The 16,082-nt window shown below is 42.5% G+C and overlaps 1 protein-coding gene across 1 annotated transcript in view; it reads left to right on the top strand.

Moving 5' to 3' along the window:
* The window catches only part of LOC109932140 (partitioning defective 3 homolog B), an 851,675-nt gene that overhangs the window by 369,588 nt on the left and 466,005 nt on the right, over positions 1-16,082 (top strand). The window contains exons 6-8 of the mRNA XM_048599077.1: positions 5,467-5,592; positions 7,751-8,118; positions 12,665-12,804. Coding sequence (XP_048455034.1) covers positions 5,467-5,592; positions 7,751-8,118; positions 12,665-12,804 — 634 coding nt within the window. The remainder of the gene's footprint in view (positions 1-5,466; positions 5,593-7,750; positions 8,119-12,664; positions 12,805-16,082) is intronic.

Below are 16,082 nucleotides of genomic sequence, written 5' to 3'. Positions count from 1 at the left end.
TTTTGGCTTCTTCGATGTATCGATTATGTGAAAGCAACTCAATACAGGTGTCAAATCCACTCAGTTTACTGTGCAGCCCCACTTAGAGATGAGGTAAGCCTTCAAAGCTATCAGGAGGAGCGAAGTGATGAGGTTGTGATGATTAAACCATGCCTTTATGTTAGGTTCATAATAAAAGGTAGCTTCCTCTCTGGTTCCTCCACCAACTTTCTGATGGTGCAGCCTGCCCATTGTCATAGAGCATGGATGGTGATTTGGCGAGGTGAACACCCAACTCTGATGGCCACTTCCATCAGTCCCTGTTTGGGAAGTCATCATGTGATTGTACTCTGTTGTGATGCATGTCAAAATTGAGACTGCAGCAGTATAGTAAGAGTCCACTTTGTCTGCAGTGGTGCACAATGGGCTGCTAGACCATTGCTGGCCATTTGAAACATTTAAGTCTGCCCAAGCAGGGAAGGTATTGGAGGCTGTGCCGATTGCTGTGGGAAATATAATCCTAACTTGGGTTAGCGCCCCAGGAGAGGAAAGACATGGTGAAAAAGTGCAGCCAGTCACTGGAAAAAGTTTATGCTGCAGCTGGAATAGGCTATGGGTGTAAGCGTGCCAGTGATTTTTTTTTTAAGAAAACTTTTTCATGAAAAGGCTTTTGTTAGGCTGGATTTGTGGCATAAAACTCCTTTTAACTCCAGAGTGAAAAATGGTTTTGTTCATTGAAAAGGAATCTGGAAGTACCACTGAAGTAGGAAAAGTTGATGCTTAACGTAATAGTTGTGTCCACATTAACTGCTCTTTCAGAACAAAGGTTTACTGAATTGTAAACTCATGGCAGTTTCTAACCTTTCCAAATTCTAGGAAGAAACTGGTTCCTATTTGAAGAAATAAATTCTTGTGGAAATTTAATATCCTTGAAGCACTGAAGTGACCTTAATGTTGTTTAGTTCACTGTTTCGCTTTTTTCCAATCATGTGCTCCATCAGTGATCGTGCTGCTTGATGCTCCCTAAAATTGAAGCCCCTAGACTTTGTGGAGGTCTTGTTTAAAACTTCTCATCTTTTGAAAAACATTTTCCTTCGCCCTTTTCTTTCCTTTTCCAATCACTCTTTTTTCTTTCCTTTTCCAATCGCTGTTTCCCTTCTTTTCTGACCCCACCTTCCCTTTTCTCTGGCAGCTCCCTTCCCACCCCTCTTCCTCCCCAAGCCCACGAGACCTTTACCCCAGTCCTCTGCCAGTCCGCTTTGTCTGGTTTCCTACCCTTCCATTCACCCCCCCGCCCCCCACCCGCCCCACCTCAGCCTTTTATCAATTTCTCCCCCACCCATTCCCCTTTTCACCAGACCCTCCATCCCCTTTCTCTGCAGTTCTCCTCACTCTTCTCTGTGCCCGCCCTGCCCTTTTCTCCAGTCAGTCCCAACCTTTTTTTTTCATTACTACTTCATCCTTTTTGGTATCTCATCAACCACTCTCTCCTGTCACCCAAAGCCTGCCACCACTAACCCAGCTCTTTTCTCTGGCTTCCCCCACACATTTTCAATTGAGCTCTGTTTACTATTTTTCTGACTCACTCATAATTGTTTCTCTTTCTATCCTTTTTGTCATGCCTTTCTTTTCTTCTCTCCCTTGTTTCTTTGACAAATTGATCCTTTTCCTTCTATCTCAACCTAGAGCTTTCTTTCACTTTTCTATCTTTCTTCCATGCTATTTTTCTTTCTTTTATCTGTTCCGCATGTTCTTTTGTTTTCAGCTATTCTCCTACAGTGCAGTATCTCTATCTCTTCCCTTTTGTTTCCAATCTCCAGTAAGGAAGAAAGTGAATGCGACAGAGTAGGATCAATGCAGCGTGTGTATCTGACTGACAGAGGTTTCTTGCCAGATAAGGGCAGGAACACTTCGTCTCCACAATGTCATCTCATCGTTTCATTTCAGTGCCTGCATGTATAACAATATAGGCATTTTGGGTTAAAATCAAGATGCTCTGGACCGTTCAGGACTTGAGAGATTTTCCAACAAAAGGAGAAGTTGAATTGCAGCAAGATGCCATCTATTCATTAATTTGAATTATGACATTGTCCAGTTGAATGCTCCTTTTCATTAGAACGGGATGCAATTGTCTGTGAGCTATAAATGTTTAAATTAGGATTTATAAGTTTATGATGTGATAATTTAATAATAGACTTAACTGTATAAGATCTTTAAGCATATTGTTTGACCGGGATCTTAAAAAAGCTGACTTCCTTTCTCAAAGCTGTCCAAAACTAATGCTGCTTTTTAACCACTTGAATTATTTTAACATTTAGCATGGGGCCGAACTTCAGAACTTGGCCAAGAATTACAAATAGTAATCTGGTTGGCACTGGATTCTGCATGGCTTTGATTTTTCCTATGCACAAAGGAAACAAAATATTTATCAATAGCTGCAATAAACCTTAAAATTTACAATACATTTTGGTTGTATACTGCGTTTCTCAAAATATAGGGAGTGGTTGGGGGTAGTACGGAGGAACTTGGGGTTGGGAAATTTTTTGCATTTTTCCAGAGAATCATTCTGTCTGTGCAATTGGGAGGAACTGCACCAGTGAGTTAGTAACAACCAAATACCTTGTTCAGTACTGAGCTGCACAGAATTCAACCCCTGGTCTTTGCCACACATGACAACTGAACTCACCTGACATGGCAGAGGTAGATGGGGATGTTCTAATTGGTCACTGGGCTAGTGGAAGTTGGCAGAAGGGTTGATGGGGAGGTGTTGGTGGTTAAGAGGGAGGTGGGACAATGTCAGACTGCTGCTTTTCAGTGTCCATTGATGCTAATTGGGAAATGACCATGTGGTGGCTTGATCTGGATGGGATTGGTCTTGCTGTAAATCTGCTGAAATGTACTATGAATCCACACGCCAGCAAAACTGCCTTCCAAAGATGCAGGGATGAAAGTTGGGGGTTTAACTGCATAGCAAATGAGAGTTTGATGAGCTGTTATTGAGAATTTGATGTCAATAATAATGCATCTTACTACAAGTCGCTTCCTTCGGGGAAAGGGTGTAATGATCATCTTAAAATGTGTTTTAACCAGGTACCGAAGGATTTGTAATCAGTTTGTCATCATGAGCTTTGAATGTGCGTTTGAATCTTGAAAATGCACGACAAGCCTTCCATTTCATGCTTATGTCAGGGTTTCTACAAAATACTGAAGCAGTACAGCCAATGTGTAATCTCAGTACCTCAGTCCATTTAATTATTTTTGTTTCAGCAATTCAATCTAAACAAAAAGCAACGAAAACACTTAGCTGAAACATATTTTACACAAAACTGATTACACCTATAAAATGACCTGCTGACTTTAGATTAGATTTGGTAGAGGAGTGACTATATTTATTCTGCTGTGTGGATAATTAAGGAATGCTTTATGCTTCAATGCAGTAAATTCTCTGCAGTGCAAGTTGGATTCATTATACAGTGAAAGTGAATGGGCATTAGTTGAATCAATCGAAATTTTATACAACAGGAAATGATTGAATCTATTTCATCTTGTACAAAATAGAAGTGGGCTTTGCTACAGTTGGATCAGGAGGTATATGGAGTTGATGGCATATTGAACTTAATTATGACAAACTAATTTAGGCAGTTTGAAAGATAAAAGCACAATACTTGATGTGGTGTAGTATCATTTTCCAAAGCAATATGTTGAAAGACCAAGCTTGCCTTTCGCCTGTTGTCTTTTGCTGAGCTTGCCAATTGTAAACAGTTGTGCTTAAAGGAGAGACTTTCATTTGCATGGTGCTTTCCAAGATCTTTGGATATTTCGAAGTGTTTTACAGCCAATGAAATACTTTTGGAGTGCAGTCAGTGTTGTAATGTAGGAAACAAGGCAGCCAAATCTCCCACAATAGGCTTTCATAAATAGCAATATGTTCAAGATCAGATAATCAGCTTTGTGTTGTTGAATGAGTGGTAAATATTGACTCAGACACTGGGGATATCTTCCCTGCTGTTTTTCAAAATGGTATAAGCATATGAATTAGGAGGAGGTAAATGCTAATTTGCGCCACAAGCTTCCCCACCATTCAACAGGATCATTGATTTCCTAATTGTGGTAGGAATTCCACTTCCCAACTTTACCCCCTGTAGTCTTTCACACCCTTGACAATCAAGAATCTTTCTAACTCTGACTTATAAATATTAAAACACCCTGTCTTGGTAAGAGAATTGCATTGCCCTTTGAGTGAATAGAATTCTCATCTCCATCTTGAGTGGGAGATCCCTGATTTTTGAGCTGGCTTCCCCAGTAAAAGTCCCTTCCAGAAGGGGAAATTTCTTTCCATTTTCCTTTCAGGTACCCTCAGGATCTTGTATGTTTCAGTAAGATCACCTGTCATTCTGCTAAATGTCAATGGATAAATACCCAACTCATAGCACAGCCCCTTCAACCCAGAAATCAGTTGAGTAGATCTTCTGTGAACTAATTCTATTTTCTCCTTTGTTAAATAAGGAGACCAAAACTACACACAAGACCGTAGATGCGGGTTCACCAATCTTCTGTACAATTATAGCAAAACTCCCCAACTCTTGTATTCCATTTCCCTTGCAATAAACAACAACATTCCGTTTACCCTCGTAATCTCTTGCTGTATCTGCATACTAACTTTTGTGATTCATGCACCAGGAAACCTAGGTCCCTGAGTTTCGTAGAGTTCTGCAATTTCTCTCTATTTCAGTAAATGCTGCTTTTCTATTTTTCTTCCAAGGTGGGAAAGTTCACATTATCCCACCTTATACCCCTTTGGTAAACTTTTCCCCCACTCTCTGTCCATTTCAGACTCCTTATGTCCTTTTCACATCTTTCCCACCTACCTATATTTGTGTTATCATCAAATTTTAAGAGCCATTCGCTTGGCTCTTTCATGCAAGTCAATGAAGTTTGTGGGGGGAGCGGGCATGCCAGCAGCTGTACCAGGCATAGCAAAAAATGAGGTGTCAACTTGGTGAGTTACAAAACAGGATTACTTGCATGCCAAATAGCATTAGTGGCAACTGACAGCCAACAGGTGATGTCTCCGATAACATCTCATCCAGAAGTTAGCACTTTTAACAGTTCAGGTCCTTCTGGTACTAGTTCTTATTTGCTCATGGGATGTAAGTACTGCTGACTGGGTCAGCTGTTGTTGCCCATCCCTAACTGCCCTGAAGAAGATGGTGCTACTGCACCTTAACGTCAGTTTGGTTTTGTGTGCTCAAACCCTGAAATGTGATTTAAATCTGGAACTGTGTGACTCAGAGGCGAGAGTACTACCTTGTGAAAATTACAATGGGTAGCTGAATGGGTGCTAAATTCAATAACAGGGCAGTCTCTTTCACTATAAGCTGACACAGTGTGCCCCTTTTCACTTTGCATTTGACAATTCTGTCGAGGAGATGGCAGAGCTCTTTTTCAAATCTTGTACACACCTTTTTGTTGTCATCTGTTCTCCAGATTCCTCGGTCTGTGCATCCGTGGTATTGAAGAGAACAGCCGATCAAAAAGAGAGCGTTTACTCCAAGAGAATGAATGCATCATCAAAATTAATGACAACAATTTAATGGACAGAACGTTTGCTCAGTAAGTGTAACCATTCATTTCTGAAACCTTTTAAATATATGCACCCTATGAGTTCAGTGCAGAAGGCCATTCAGCTCCTTGAGCCCACTCCGCTGTTCAGTAGAATCGTGGCTGATCTAATTGTGGTCTCAATACACTTTCCTATTTACCTCCATTGCCCTTTTACTCTCATGCTTTCCTTGTGAGCTATGACTGTGCATGTGAGCCTCCTCAAAGCTTCTACTTTTTCAGCCAATATAACAGTTGGGAGGATGTAAATCTTACTTTTTATTAAAACATCTTTGGTGTGTGTGATGGATGAGAATTAGACAGTATACTCTCAAAAGTTGTTACTGCAATGGATTTTGTCATGTTTGATCCGATATCTTCAACAGAAAACAAAAACTGAACATGTCCCTTCCAAATTCCAATAATAATTCTCTTCTCATCCTCTCTTGTATACATCAAGCCACGCTTGAAATGCAGTTGCGCTCCCTCTTGTAATCCTTTGTTATGTCACAGTATTTTTTCATCAGATACATACTTACAATGCTGGTCTTGGAGATGGGTGTCTTTGTTTGTGATCCCAAGCACATTTGGATATGACAAAATATCGCCTAGTTAAAGTATGTAGGAATAGCAGTCAACCAATTCAGCTCCCTCAGTCATTTATGCCATTCAATTAGATCACGATTGTCCTGTATCTAAACTATATTTACTCAGCTTGCTTCTGTGATCATAGATTTCCATGCCAGGCAAGGGTATTGATCATTTTCAGTTTTGAAATTTTTCACCTGGTCCTCGACTACTTTTTGATTTCTACCATTTTCTGTGTGAAGAAGTGCTACCTGACATCATTCCTGAATGGCCTAGTTTTTTTTTAAAGGGAATGCCCCTTTGTTCTGTACACTTGCGCCCAAAGATTATTGTCTCTACCTTTCAACTCATCTTGAAGACTTTGTTTGGGGTATGCGAGCCAAATTAGTGCAGCTGTATTGTCCCCTTCGGAGAGATGGTGATACAATCATAATGTATCTTGAATCCAGAGACTGATGTTAATGCTTTGGAGAATGGGTTCCAATCCCACATGGTAGCTGGTGGAATTAATCTGGAATTGGAAGATCATCTCAATGATTGTGACCGTGAAACTATCTTCAATTGTTATAGAAACCCATCTGGTTCACTTTTATACAAGGAAATCTGCAAACTTTTCCTGATCTGGTCTTCCTGTGACTCCAGATCCACAGTAATTTAGCTGAGTCTTAACTGCCCTGTAAAATTGCCCTTCAGCAAACCACTGAGTTCATGAATATTTGAGGATGGGCAGCAAATGTTGACTTTTGGCAATTATCCCCACATCTCGTGAAAGAATTGGTAATAATTTAACCATTTTAGCTCATGTTATCAATCAAATTTGTAGAAACATTTCAAACTGTGTTGCCATACTTCAGTGGTATACTTAGGTCCATGCTGTGCCATAAACTGTGTTCAGCAGTCTCTGGCTATTGTACTTTATTTTTCAACTCTGCCATACGATGAAGTCCCAAAGCCAGAGGTGATGTGCTCATCGTTAGAAAGGGAAGAAAAATGTACAAGACAGACCACTGGGGCAGCACGGTGGCAAACTGTTAGCACTGCTGCTTCACAGTGCCAGGGACCCTGGTTTGATTCCCACTTTGGGTGACTTTCTATGTGGGTTTCCTCCGGGTGCTCCAGTTTTCTCCCACAGTCAAAGAAGTGCAGGTTAGGTGGATTGCCCATAAATTGCCCTGTGGTGTCCAGAGATGTGCATGTTAACTGGGTTAGCCATGGTTTAAAAACCCCGTGGAGGGTTGTGGAGATGGGGTGTAGTGTTGGGTCTGGGTGGGAGCCCCTTTTATAGGGTCACTGCGGACCCGATGGGCTGAATGGCCTCTTTCTGCACTTTAGGGATTCTATGATTCTATTCTGTGATTCTGCTGAATGCTACACTTGTGTACTTTCTAGCAATTGGCTCATAATCAGGACAAAATATTCTTCAACCCTACTGGAATGTAATTTCTGTCTAGATGGTGTGACATATGGGGAGGACATTCATATCAAGGGACAGAATGGGACATTTCAAATGCAAGAACTGTTTTGTTTGAATCTCAGGCCTTAATGATGCGGTTTAACTTCAGAATCCTGTCTTGAATTTCAGAGCACAGGAGGTGTTTCGAAATGCCATGCAGCTGCCTACAGTCCAGCTCCAGATAGTTCCAAATTATAACAGGGATCGTTATGAAAAATCTGCAATCGGACCCCTCACTGCTCACAGCCACGAAGACGATTCCAAAGCCACAGTTCCACCTCCATTGCGTTCAAAGCCAACCAGCAAACCAACAGATTTGGTTTATCCCAATAGCCCAGACAGCAATTCACCCTTGATTTCAACACAGATCAGCAGCCCCAAGCACTCGAGGAGCAACAGCCACTCAATAATGCCAAAGAAAACATCTTCACCAACATCCTTTGGGGGACTTGCGACCAAGAAACAAGGAAAAAAGATCAAAATCGATTTGAGAAAAGGTATTGTGTGTGTGTGTGTGTGTGTGTTGTGACCCAGATGGAAGTGCACTATTTTAATATGGGAAATACAGCAGTCAATTTATGTGTAGCAGCCCTTGCAAAGAGCAAGGTACAGATGTTGATTGAGGGATGAATAACTGCAAGGCAGGTCAGGGCTTCAGTTAACATCTCATCCAAAAGCAGCATGTTCCACAGTGTAACAGTCCTTCACTGCTGCTCTGGAATGTCAGCCTAGATTTTACATTCATGTCTTTGGACATGGACTTGACCCCACAACCATCCAATCATGCCTTTAAGAGGGAGAAATGCATTTTGTTGTGGTATATATATTACCGAAGGGTATCCAGAGCAGTCCTTGACCCATTCCATTAAATGCTATGGAGGAGCAGCTGTAGATATTTTTGATCAACCTGTTCAAACAAAAGAAAGACTGGGACTCTTTTTCACTGGAGTGTGGGAGGTTGAGAGGCGACCTTATTAAAGTTTATTAAAAAAAAAAGAGGGGTTAGGTTGGGTTAATGGTAGTTGTCTTTTCCCTAGAATGGGGGAATTTCAAGCCTAGGGGGCACATTTTTAAGGTGAGAGGAGAGACGTTCAAAAAAGATATGAAGTGTAAATGTTTTATACAGAGGGTGGTTTGCGTATGGAATGAACTTCCTAAGGAAGTGGTGGATGTGGGTACAATTACAATGTTTACAAGACATTGGATAAGTACACGAATAAGAAAGGTTTGGAGGGATATCAGCCAGGAGCAAGCAGGTGACTAGTTTAGCTTGGGATTATGTTTGGCATGGACTGGTTGGACCGAAGGGTCTGTTTCTATGCCATATGACTGTATGTTACGATACATATCTACAGCAGGTAGGACTTGAACCTAAGCCTTCTGGCCCAGAGGTAGGAATGCTACCACTGTGCCACGACCCTGAAGGTACAGCTATACATGTAACCAAGACTCCAAGATTGTTTTTGATGTGAATTGGATGTTCAACAGGATTACTTCTGCAGTAAAATGCAGTCATTGGGGACAGTTTTATAATGCAAATTATGTGAGTAAGATCGATTATGATCACTTATTACAGTATGGTCTCCAGATTGGAAGGGCAGCTACCAGAGTAATTTAGGTAGATATTTGTAGTATGTGCATATAAAGAAGATTTCTCATGCCTCTGTTCATTGAATTGAGTATGCACTTTTATAGTTTGTGCAATATACTCAACTAAGTGTGACAAGCAAAGTGTTGTACAAAATATGCTTGATACAGATTGCACATCATGGACAGGGTCAATACAGTGTGGTGCTGGAGGAACACAGGAGGTCAGGCTGCATCAGAGGAGCAGGAGAATCGACCCGAAACGTCGACTCTCATGCTCCTCTGATGCTGCCTGGGCTGCTGTGTTCCTCCAGCTCCACACTGTATTGACTCTGACTCCAGCATCTGCAGTTCTTGCTATCTCCGACATCATGGACAGGATTTTACACATGTTTTGGGATCAGAGTTCTCAAGGACTGCTCAGGTGAGCTGGGAAGGTTTTGGTTTCTAAACGTGAACAAGTATGCCTTTCATCCCATTCTGGTTATCACCTTGCGTTTTTGCATTACCTACACTATAATTCCTCCAAACACCCTCTCCTAGCAAAGGTTGTATGTTCCTCACCTTTTAACTCCCCTTCATCTTGTGGTTTCCAACTGAGCCCTGCTGTCACCTGTGCCTTCCAACTTCTGCCTTCTCTCCTATGTTTTTATTCTTGTCTCCCTGTCTATCTGTTTCTTCTTCAGCACCAGTTTATTGCCTCTCTTCACTCTTTTTCCTCTCTCTTCCTCGGAGAGCGTCTCATCGCTTGCCCTTCTCCATTCATTCCTTGCGATATTGTTAATTTAAAAAGATGCGTACATACACACACACATATAAGTGTGTCTCAATCTTCAGCTGAGCAATCTGTTTCTGTTTGTCTTCTGACAATAAGTTTCCAGAATAAGGTTATTTGGCAGAGGCTGGAAGTAACAGGTCAGGATAGGAAGAGGAAGCTGTGGAGATTGTAGAAAAGAAGTGGGAAAGAAAGAGCCGTGAGATAGAGAAAACCAGGTGGGCTGGGTCCTCCACCAAGTGGGCCTGGGTAGTGGTGATAGAAGAGGCACAAAGATGTTGTAGAATGAGGCAGAAAGGACAATAAAAGGTGGATGAGTTTGATAGGTGTAGAAAGAGTACAGAATGAGAGTACTGCTGCCGCAATAGGGTGAAGGGGGAAGGGGTCACAAACCCTGTCCAGTGATATAGGGAGAGCATGTGAAGGATGATGGACAGCACAAAGGCAGCAGAGTAGTTTATTTCCAAGAAATGAAAAGTCAAATGTCTTGTTTTACAGCAAGGGGAGTCTCCCCACATCAAAGACGTGTAGGTAGCAGTACTGACTGTGTTTTGCCATATGGGCAGAATTAATAAAAAAGTGTTTAGTGTTGCTTATTGAATAATGTTACACTTTTTATTGTTATACTTCTGAGACAGAATGTTGCGGGTGCAAATTTAACTCAAGGAATTTAGCATAAAGTCTACATTTTGACATTTTCTTGAATTATTGGGAGTGTTGCATATCAGAGATTTCTTTGAATAAAGCGTTAGAGTGAAGTCCCATAAGCACGCTTGGTAAACAAAAGATCCCAAAGCACTGATTTTGACAAGAACAGACACATATCCAGTGTCTTGGCTGATATTAATCCTTCAATCAACAGTGCTTTAAAAATAATATCTAATTATTAACACATTTGTGGGACCTTGTACGTAAATTGGTCGCCAGCTTCCTTCATGACAACAGTGACTACATTTATAAAGTGCTGCAAGGCTGCAAAATGCTGAGGATGTCCCCAAATTATGAAAGGCACTATTGAAATGCAAGTCTTTCTTTCCTTCATTTGGCAGTACGTCTTGGGTACTATGTGATATTATAAAGGTAACACCCAGGAGCTGCTGCAACAAGAATACTCAGAATTTTTCATATGTTGTCCAGACGCGCATAAATGCAAGATCCCAGAGTCAAAAGCAGCATGCTGATACTGACTTTTATGACATGTGGAATTACAGATTTTGTGCACAATTAAGTTGAAAAAATTCTCATTGAAGCTAAATTTCCCTGTTACAAGGAAGATAACTAAGTGTTCAGTCATTATAATGCAAACACTTGACATTATATGGAAAATGAACTGAGAGATGCTATGGAAACAAATGTTTTCCTTAAATGAACATTTCCCATTATCTAGGTGCCCATTAACTGGAGTGTACTGGGCATTGGAAATCAATTGGGGCCTGAGAAAATGTCCCTTTTGGAAATGAACATTCTCATTAACTGTTTTCAGCTGTCACTTCACTCCATAGCATGGGATCAGCATTTTATTTTGTGTGCGGATACATGAGTATGGCTAAGGTTGCTCATTATCTCAACTCTGTGTCATAATACATCGTTCACATAACGTTTCAAAGCACTAAGTCATTTCTTGATACTCCATATATAATGTGTGCATTGTTCAACTTTTACCTCACTTTGGGGAGCTATGCGATGAGAAATTGGGGTGACTTGCCCTTGGAGCTCCAAAACGTTGTCAGCTGCTGTGCACCCAGGGAGCGTGTGCCACGGCAGACACCAAATTGGTGAAGGTGTTAGAAGCAGAGTGAGCATCCATGAGGAGCCTGCAGAGCAGGGACTCCATGGAATCAGCCAGCAAGTGATGCTGATTTGAATGCCACTAATAACCATTTTGAAGCTTAAAGCTGCAGCTAATGTGCCCTCTTAGCCTCCTACAGCTGAACATAAGTTCATCAACAGGAAAGACACTGCACCCACCCTCATGAAAGGATCATCAGCCACTTACAGATTAGTTGCTGGTTGATTCTTCTACAAGTGATTGGTGCTTCAGCAGCTGAAAAAGTTTAGGTCTAACACACAGAATGTCCTGAATGTCTCCTGGGACTGAGACAGTTTACTTTTCAATAACCACAACATTCTTCTTTTGTGCTAAGTATGATGTGGCCAATGGTGGGCTCCCTCCTAATTCTTACTGGCCTTAAATTATTGAAGCTCCTTCACATCAGCGCCTCTAACTTTTGCACCTTTTGCGTGGACCTCCGAGGTCCAGCTAGAAGCAGCAGTTTCCAGAAGTGGAAGTCAAGGAATCCACATGGCGATCAGTATGTGAGGAACCTCCAACTGCTGCACAACTTTGAGGGAGCTGCTTGCTGATTGCTGCCATGCTCTACCAAATGCTGCCTTGATATTAAGGGCCCATCTAGTGGGGAAAAAGGACAAAGAACTGCAGATGCTGGAAATCAGAAACAAAATAGGAATTTGCTGGAAAAACTAGAAAGTAGAGTCAAAACTTTCTTTGCACAGGTGCTGTCAGACCTGAGTTTTTCCAGCAATTTCTCATTTGGCCTCTCAATTTTTTTTCTGGGAGGAGTGGTGCAATTGATTGTAAATTTATGGTAACATATTGCTGCCTTTCCTGTTCAATAAATAGTTTATCCAGTGACTTTTCTGTGATTTCTTCCAATGTCCAGGTCCAGAGGGTCTTGGTTTCACAGTAGTTACAAGAGAGTCATCTGTCCATGGACCTGGTCCGATCCTGGTGAAAAATATCCTGCAAAGAGGAGCAGCAGTAAAAGATGGTAGACTGCAGTCAGGAGACAGAATTCTGGAGGTAAAAAATGCATCTGTTTCTACATGATGAAAGCAAGATCTGGACGACAGAATCTATGTTCCAGTAACCAGCTACACAGATTTATTGATCTGTCCTTTCTTAATGCAGAATTTATGATGACCGAGAATTATTTGACATGTCATGCCTGTCATGCCGCACTTTAGTGATATTAAACACTCGCCTGTTTTTTTGTGCTAGATCGTCACAACAGCTGCTGCTACTTCGTAGTATTTTGCAGATGATGCAGATTATATTATCTATTTTAATGCCTGCTTCTTCGCATCTCCCTTCATGGAGTGTCATTCTCAGTTGAGAGCATATCATTGCAACTGACTCTTGCACTGTTGTGAATGAAAAGTTATTTACCTTCCCCTGTAGGGGAAGTATGCACTCAAACTCAACTCTTGACCAACCCTCACCCAACCCTCACCTGGCTCAGTTACTAAGTTAAAATGCAAGAGCAAAGTTATTGGACCGACGAAAATATCTTGTGTTTCTTTCACTTCCCAATTTTTCTGAGAACTTTTACTTATTAGCCATTAAAGGTTTGAAGGTGGGGCGAAAAAGACTTCTTGTTTGATAGTTAAGAATCATCCATTCATACACTGAAGAGTTTGTTGAATTGCCAACCAGCTCAACACGGAAAATTAGATGACCAATAGGAGCTTTGTGGGTGGGCATTTTAGAGGAAGAAGCTCATGGAATGAGTGCACGGACTGAATTTTACCAGATACTGGGTAAGTATCAATGTCAGGCAGTTTCATGGAGGGTCTTTGTGAGAGCCCAAATCAGTTTTATCACATTCTCTGCAACTTGCCTCGTTAGCTATGCACTGTGCCTCTAGGGCACCCCCTTCATGCTGTCTTCCCTCAATGACAGCAGTGGAAATAATCGCCATTGCCAGGGCCTCCAGGATTCCTGGTTCTAGTGCCAATAAATGTATTGCCTACGCAGGTTACCCATCTTAGTACATTCCATCTTAGAACCCTACCCTGTCCCCAATTCCCTTCATGTCAAAGGTCCCAGCTGAAGGTCCCTTCAGGATGTGCGGGAGGTTCAGGAGGCCCACAGTCTATTGTCCTTGATGTCATTTCCACCAGATGAGTGAGGCGCAGTTTATTGCTGGTCCTGCGCACGCCAGAGCATCTGTTCCTCTTCAATTTCTCTGTGCCTTTTTTGCACTGTAGCAACCCTTGCTGTGGCTGGCTCCTTCAAACATGTTTGCAAAGAATCTGTGTGGGGAATATGAGAAACTTGAGTTTTCAGCACTCACTCACAAATGCTGGTTTAAGATATTCTTCCATACAGTGGGACACGGAGGGCCATGGAATTTCTGCACATGGACGTTTGGTGTAGGAACCTTGTTCTGATGTATGCAGCAACAAGCCGTGTTACACGGATACAGCAGGAGGTTGTAAGTGTGGTAGGATTACTGACACCTTGTCCCTTCACTGCAATGTTGCCCAAGAAAGGTAGCTTTAAATATAAGGGCGTGTTAGTGAATATTTCGGGTTCAAGACGAGAGAAAAAAGAAAAACGGCTCAGTGTCTCTGTGCAGCCTATGAGATCTTGCACTGTCTTTGTTAAATGTGGCCCAGGGATGGCTGTTTTAAGATCACTGTGATGACCATCTTCAATATGCAATGACCAGTGATGTGGTCGAGATTGTGCTTGTGACCACGGTTTGTATCCCACGCATTTGGACAATCCACCCGTTTCACGTGCAGGGTGCTGTGGTTACAGATGTCTCCTAGTTGTACATTGCAAGTACATGATTAATTCAACTGTCCCTTGAACAGCCTCACAGGCAGAGCCAGCCCACCCAGACAAAACAAAACGCTCCAAATGCAGTCCCGGTCATGGTAATTAAGCCACCAACCCCATTCCCCATCCCACCACCACCACTACTACTACTACTACCACTACTACAGACATACATTGAACCTCCATGTTCCTTTCCCCCTTACACTCCGTAACAAGGCCATCAGTACTGTGCTTTCTCATGTTCCAAGACCTGGCTCTGAATTGTGATTCATTTCCCAACATTTCTGCCAAGCCCCAATCCTCCAACTTAGTTAGCCAGCACTGTCTCCCCATCAAAGCCAGGGTGGTTGTGGCCAGCAGTCTCACTTTTTCTCGCAGTACCCCAAGTGCTACAATACACTAGTGTCTCCCACCCTTATATGCTGTGTCCTCCCCGTGCCAATTATTGTCCCTACTACATTGCAGCATGCTCCCTCCAGTCCACAGAAGTGGCTTACCAACTCCGAGTCAATACAGTGTGGAGCTAGAGGAACACGGCAGGTCAGGCGTCAACTCCTGTAATGCTGCCTGACCTGCTGTGTCCCTCCAGACCCACTCTGTGTTGACTGTGACTCCAGCATGTGTAGTTCTTGTGACTTCCCAACTCCCCTACCAAAGCAGTGGAGGAATAGGACAATATTTATCAGTGAGGTGAAATCAGCTTCAAATACGCCTTGCACCACTCACTAATAAGATCTTTAAAAATTTATTCATGGTATGTTGGTGTCGCTGGCTAGGGCTGGCATCTGTTGTCCATCCCTAACCACCTAGATGGCGGTTAGGCATCAGGCATATTGCTGTGGGTCAGGAGTCATGTGTGGGCTAGATTAGGTAGGACAACAGTTTCCTTCCCTAAAGGGCATGAGGGAACCAGATGGGTTTTTCCTGATAATTGACAACAGTTCCAGTGTTAGGTTCTTAGTTCCATGGAGAAAGCAACAGGACAACAACAGGTAACTCCAAGCTCCCAGCTAATTTAAAAAAAAGACAAAGATTTGGACATAAATACATTGTCAGCAGCATTCTGCTTGGGGACTCCTCTTTCCTCACCCCTCCTGCTCTCTCTTGCCCTCCATACCCCCTTTTTCTGTTTAGTCCTCCCTTCTTTCTTTTAGAAGGATTGAATCCCTACCGTGCAGAACGAGACTATTCGGCCAACCCAGTCTGCACTGACCCACCGAAGAGCATTCCACCCAGACCCAGCTCCCCACCATGTCCCCATCACCCCACATTTACTGTGGCTAATCCATCTAACCTGCACATCTTTGGACCATGGGAGGAAACCAGAGAACCCAGAGGAAACCCATGCAAACACGGAGAACTTGCAAACTCCACGCGGACAGTCACCCAAGGCTGGAATCGAGCCAGGGCTTCTGAGCCGTGAGGCAGCAGTGCTAACCACTGAGTCACTGTGCCACCCTTTTGGCCCCTCCCCTTCTCCCTTTTGGCCCCTCCCCTTCTCCCTTTTGGCCCCT

The sequence above is a fragment of the Rhincodon typus genome, chromosome 7 (genome assembly GCF_021869965.1).
Source record: "Rhincodon typus isolate 14 chromosome 7, sRhiTyp1.1, whole genome shotgun sequence".
Lineage (NCBI taxonomy): Eukaryota > Metazoa > Chordata > Chondrichthyes > Orectolobiformes > Rhincodontidae > Rhincodon > Rhincodon typus.
This window is presented reverse-complemented; position numbering and strand designations above follow the sequence as displayed.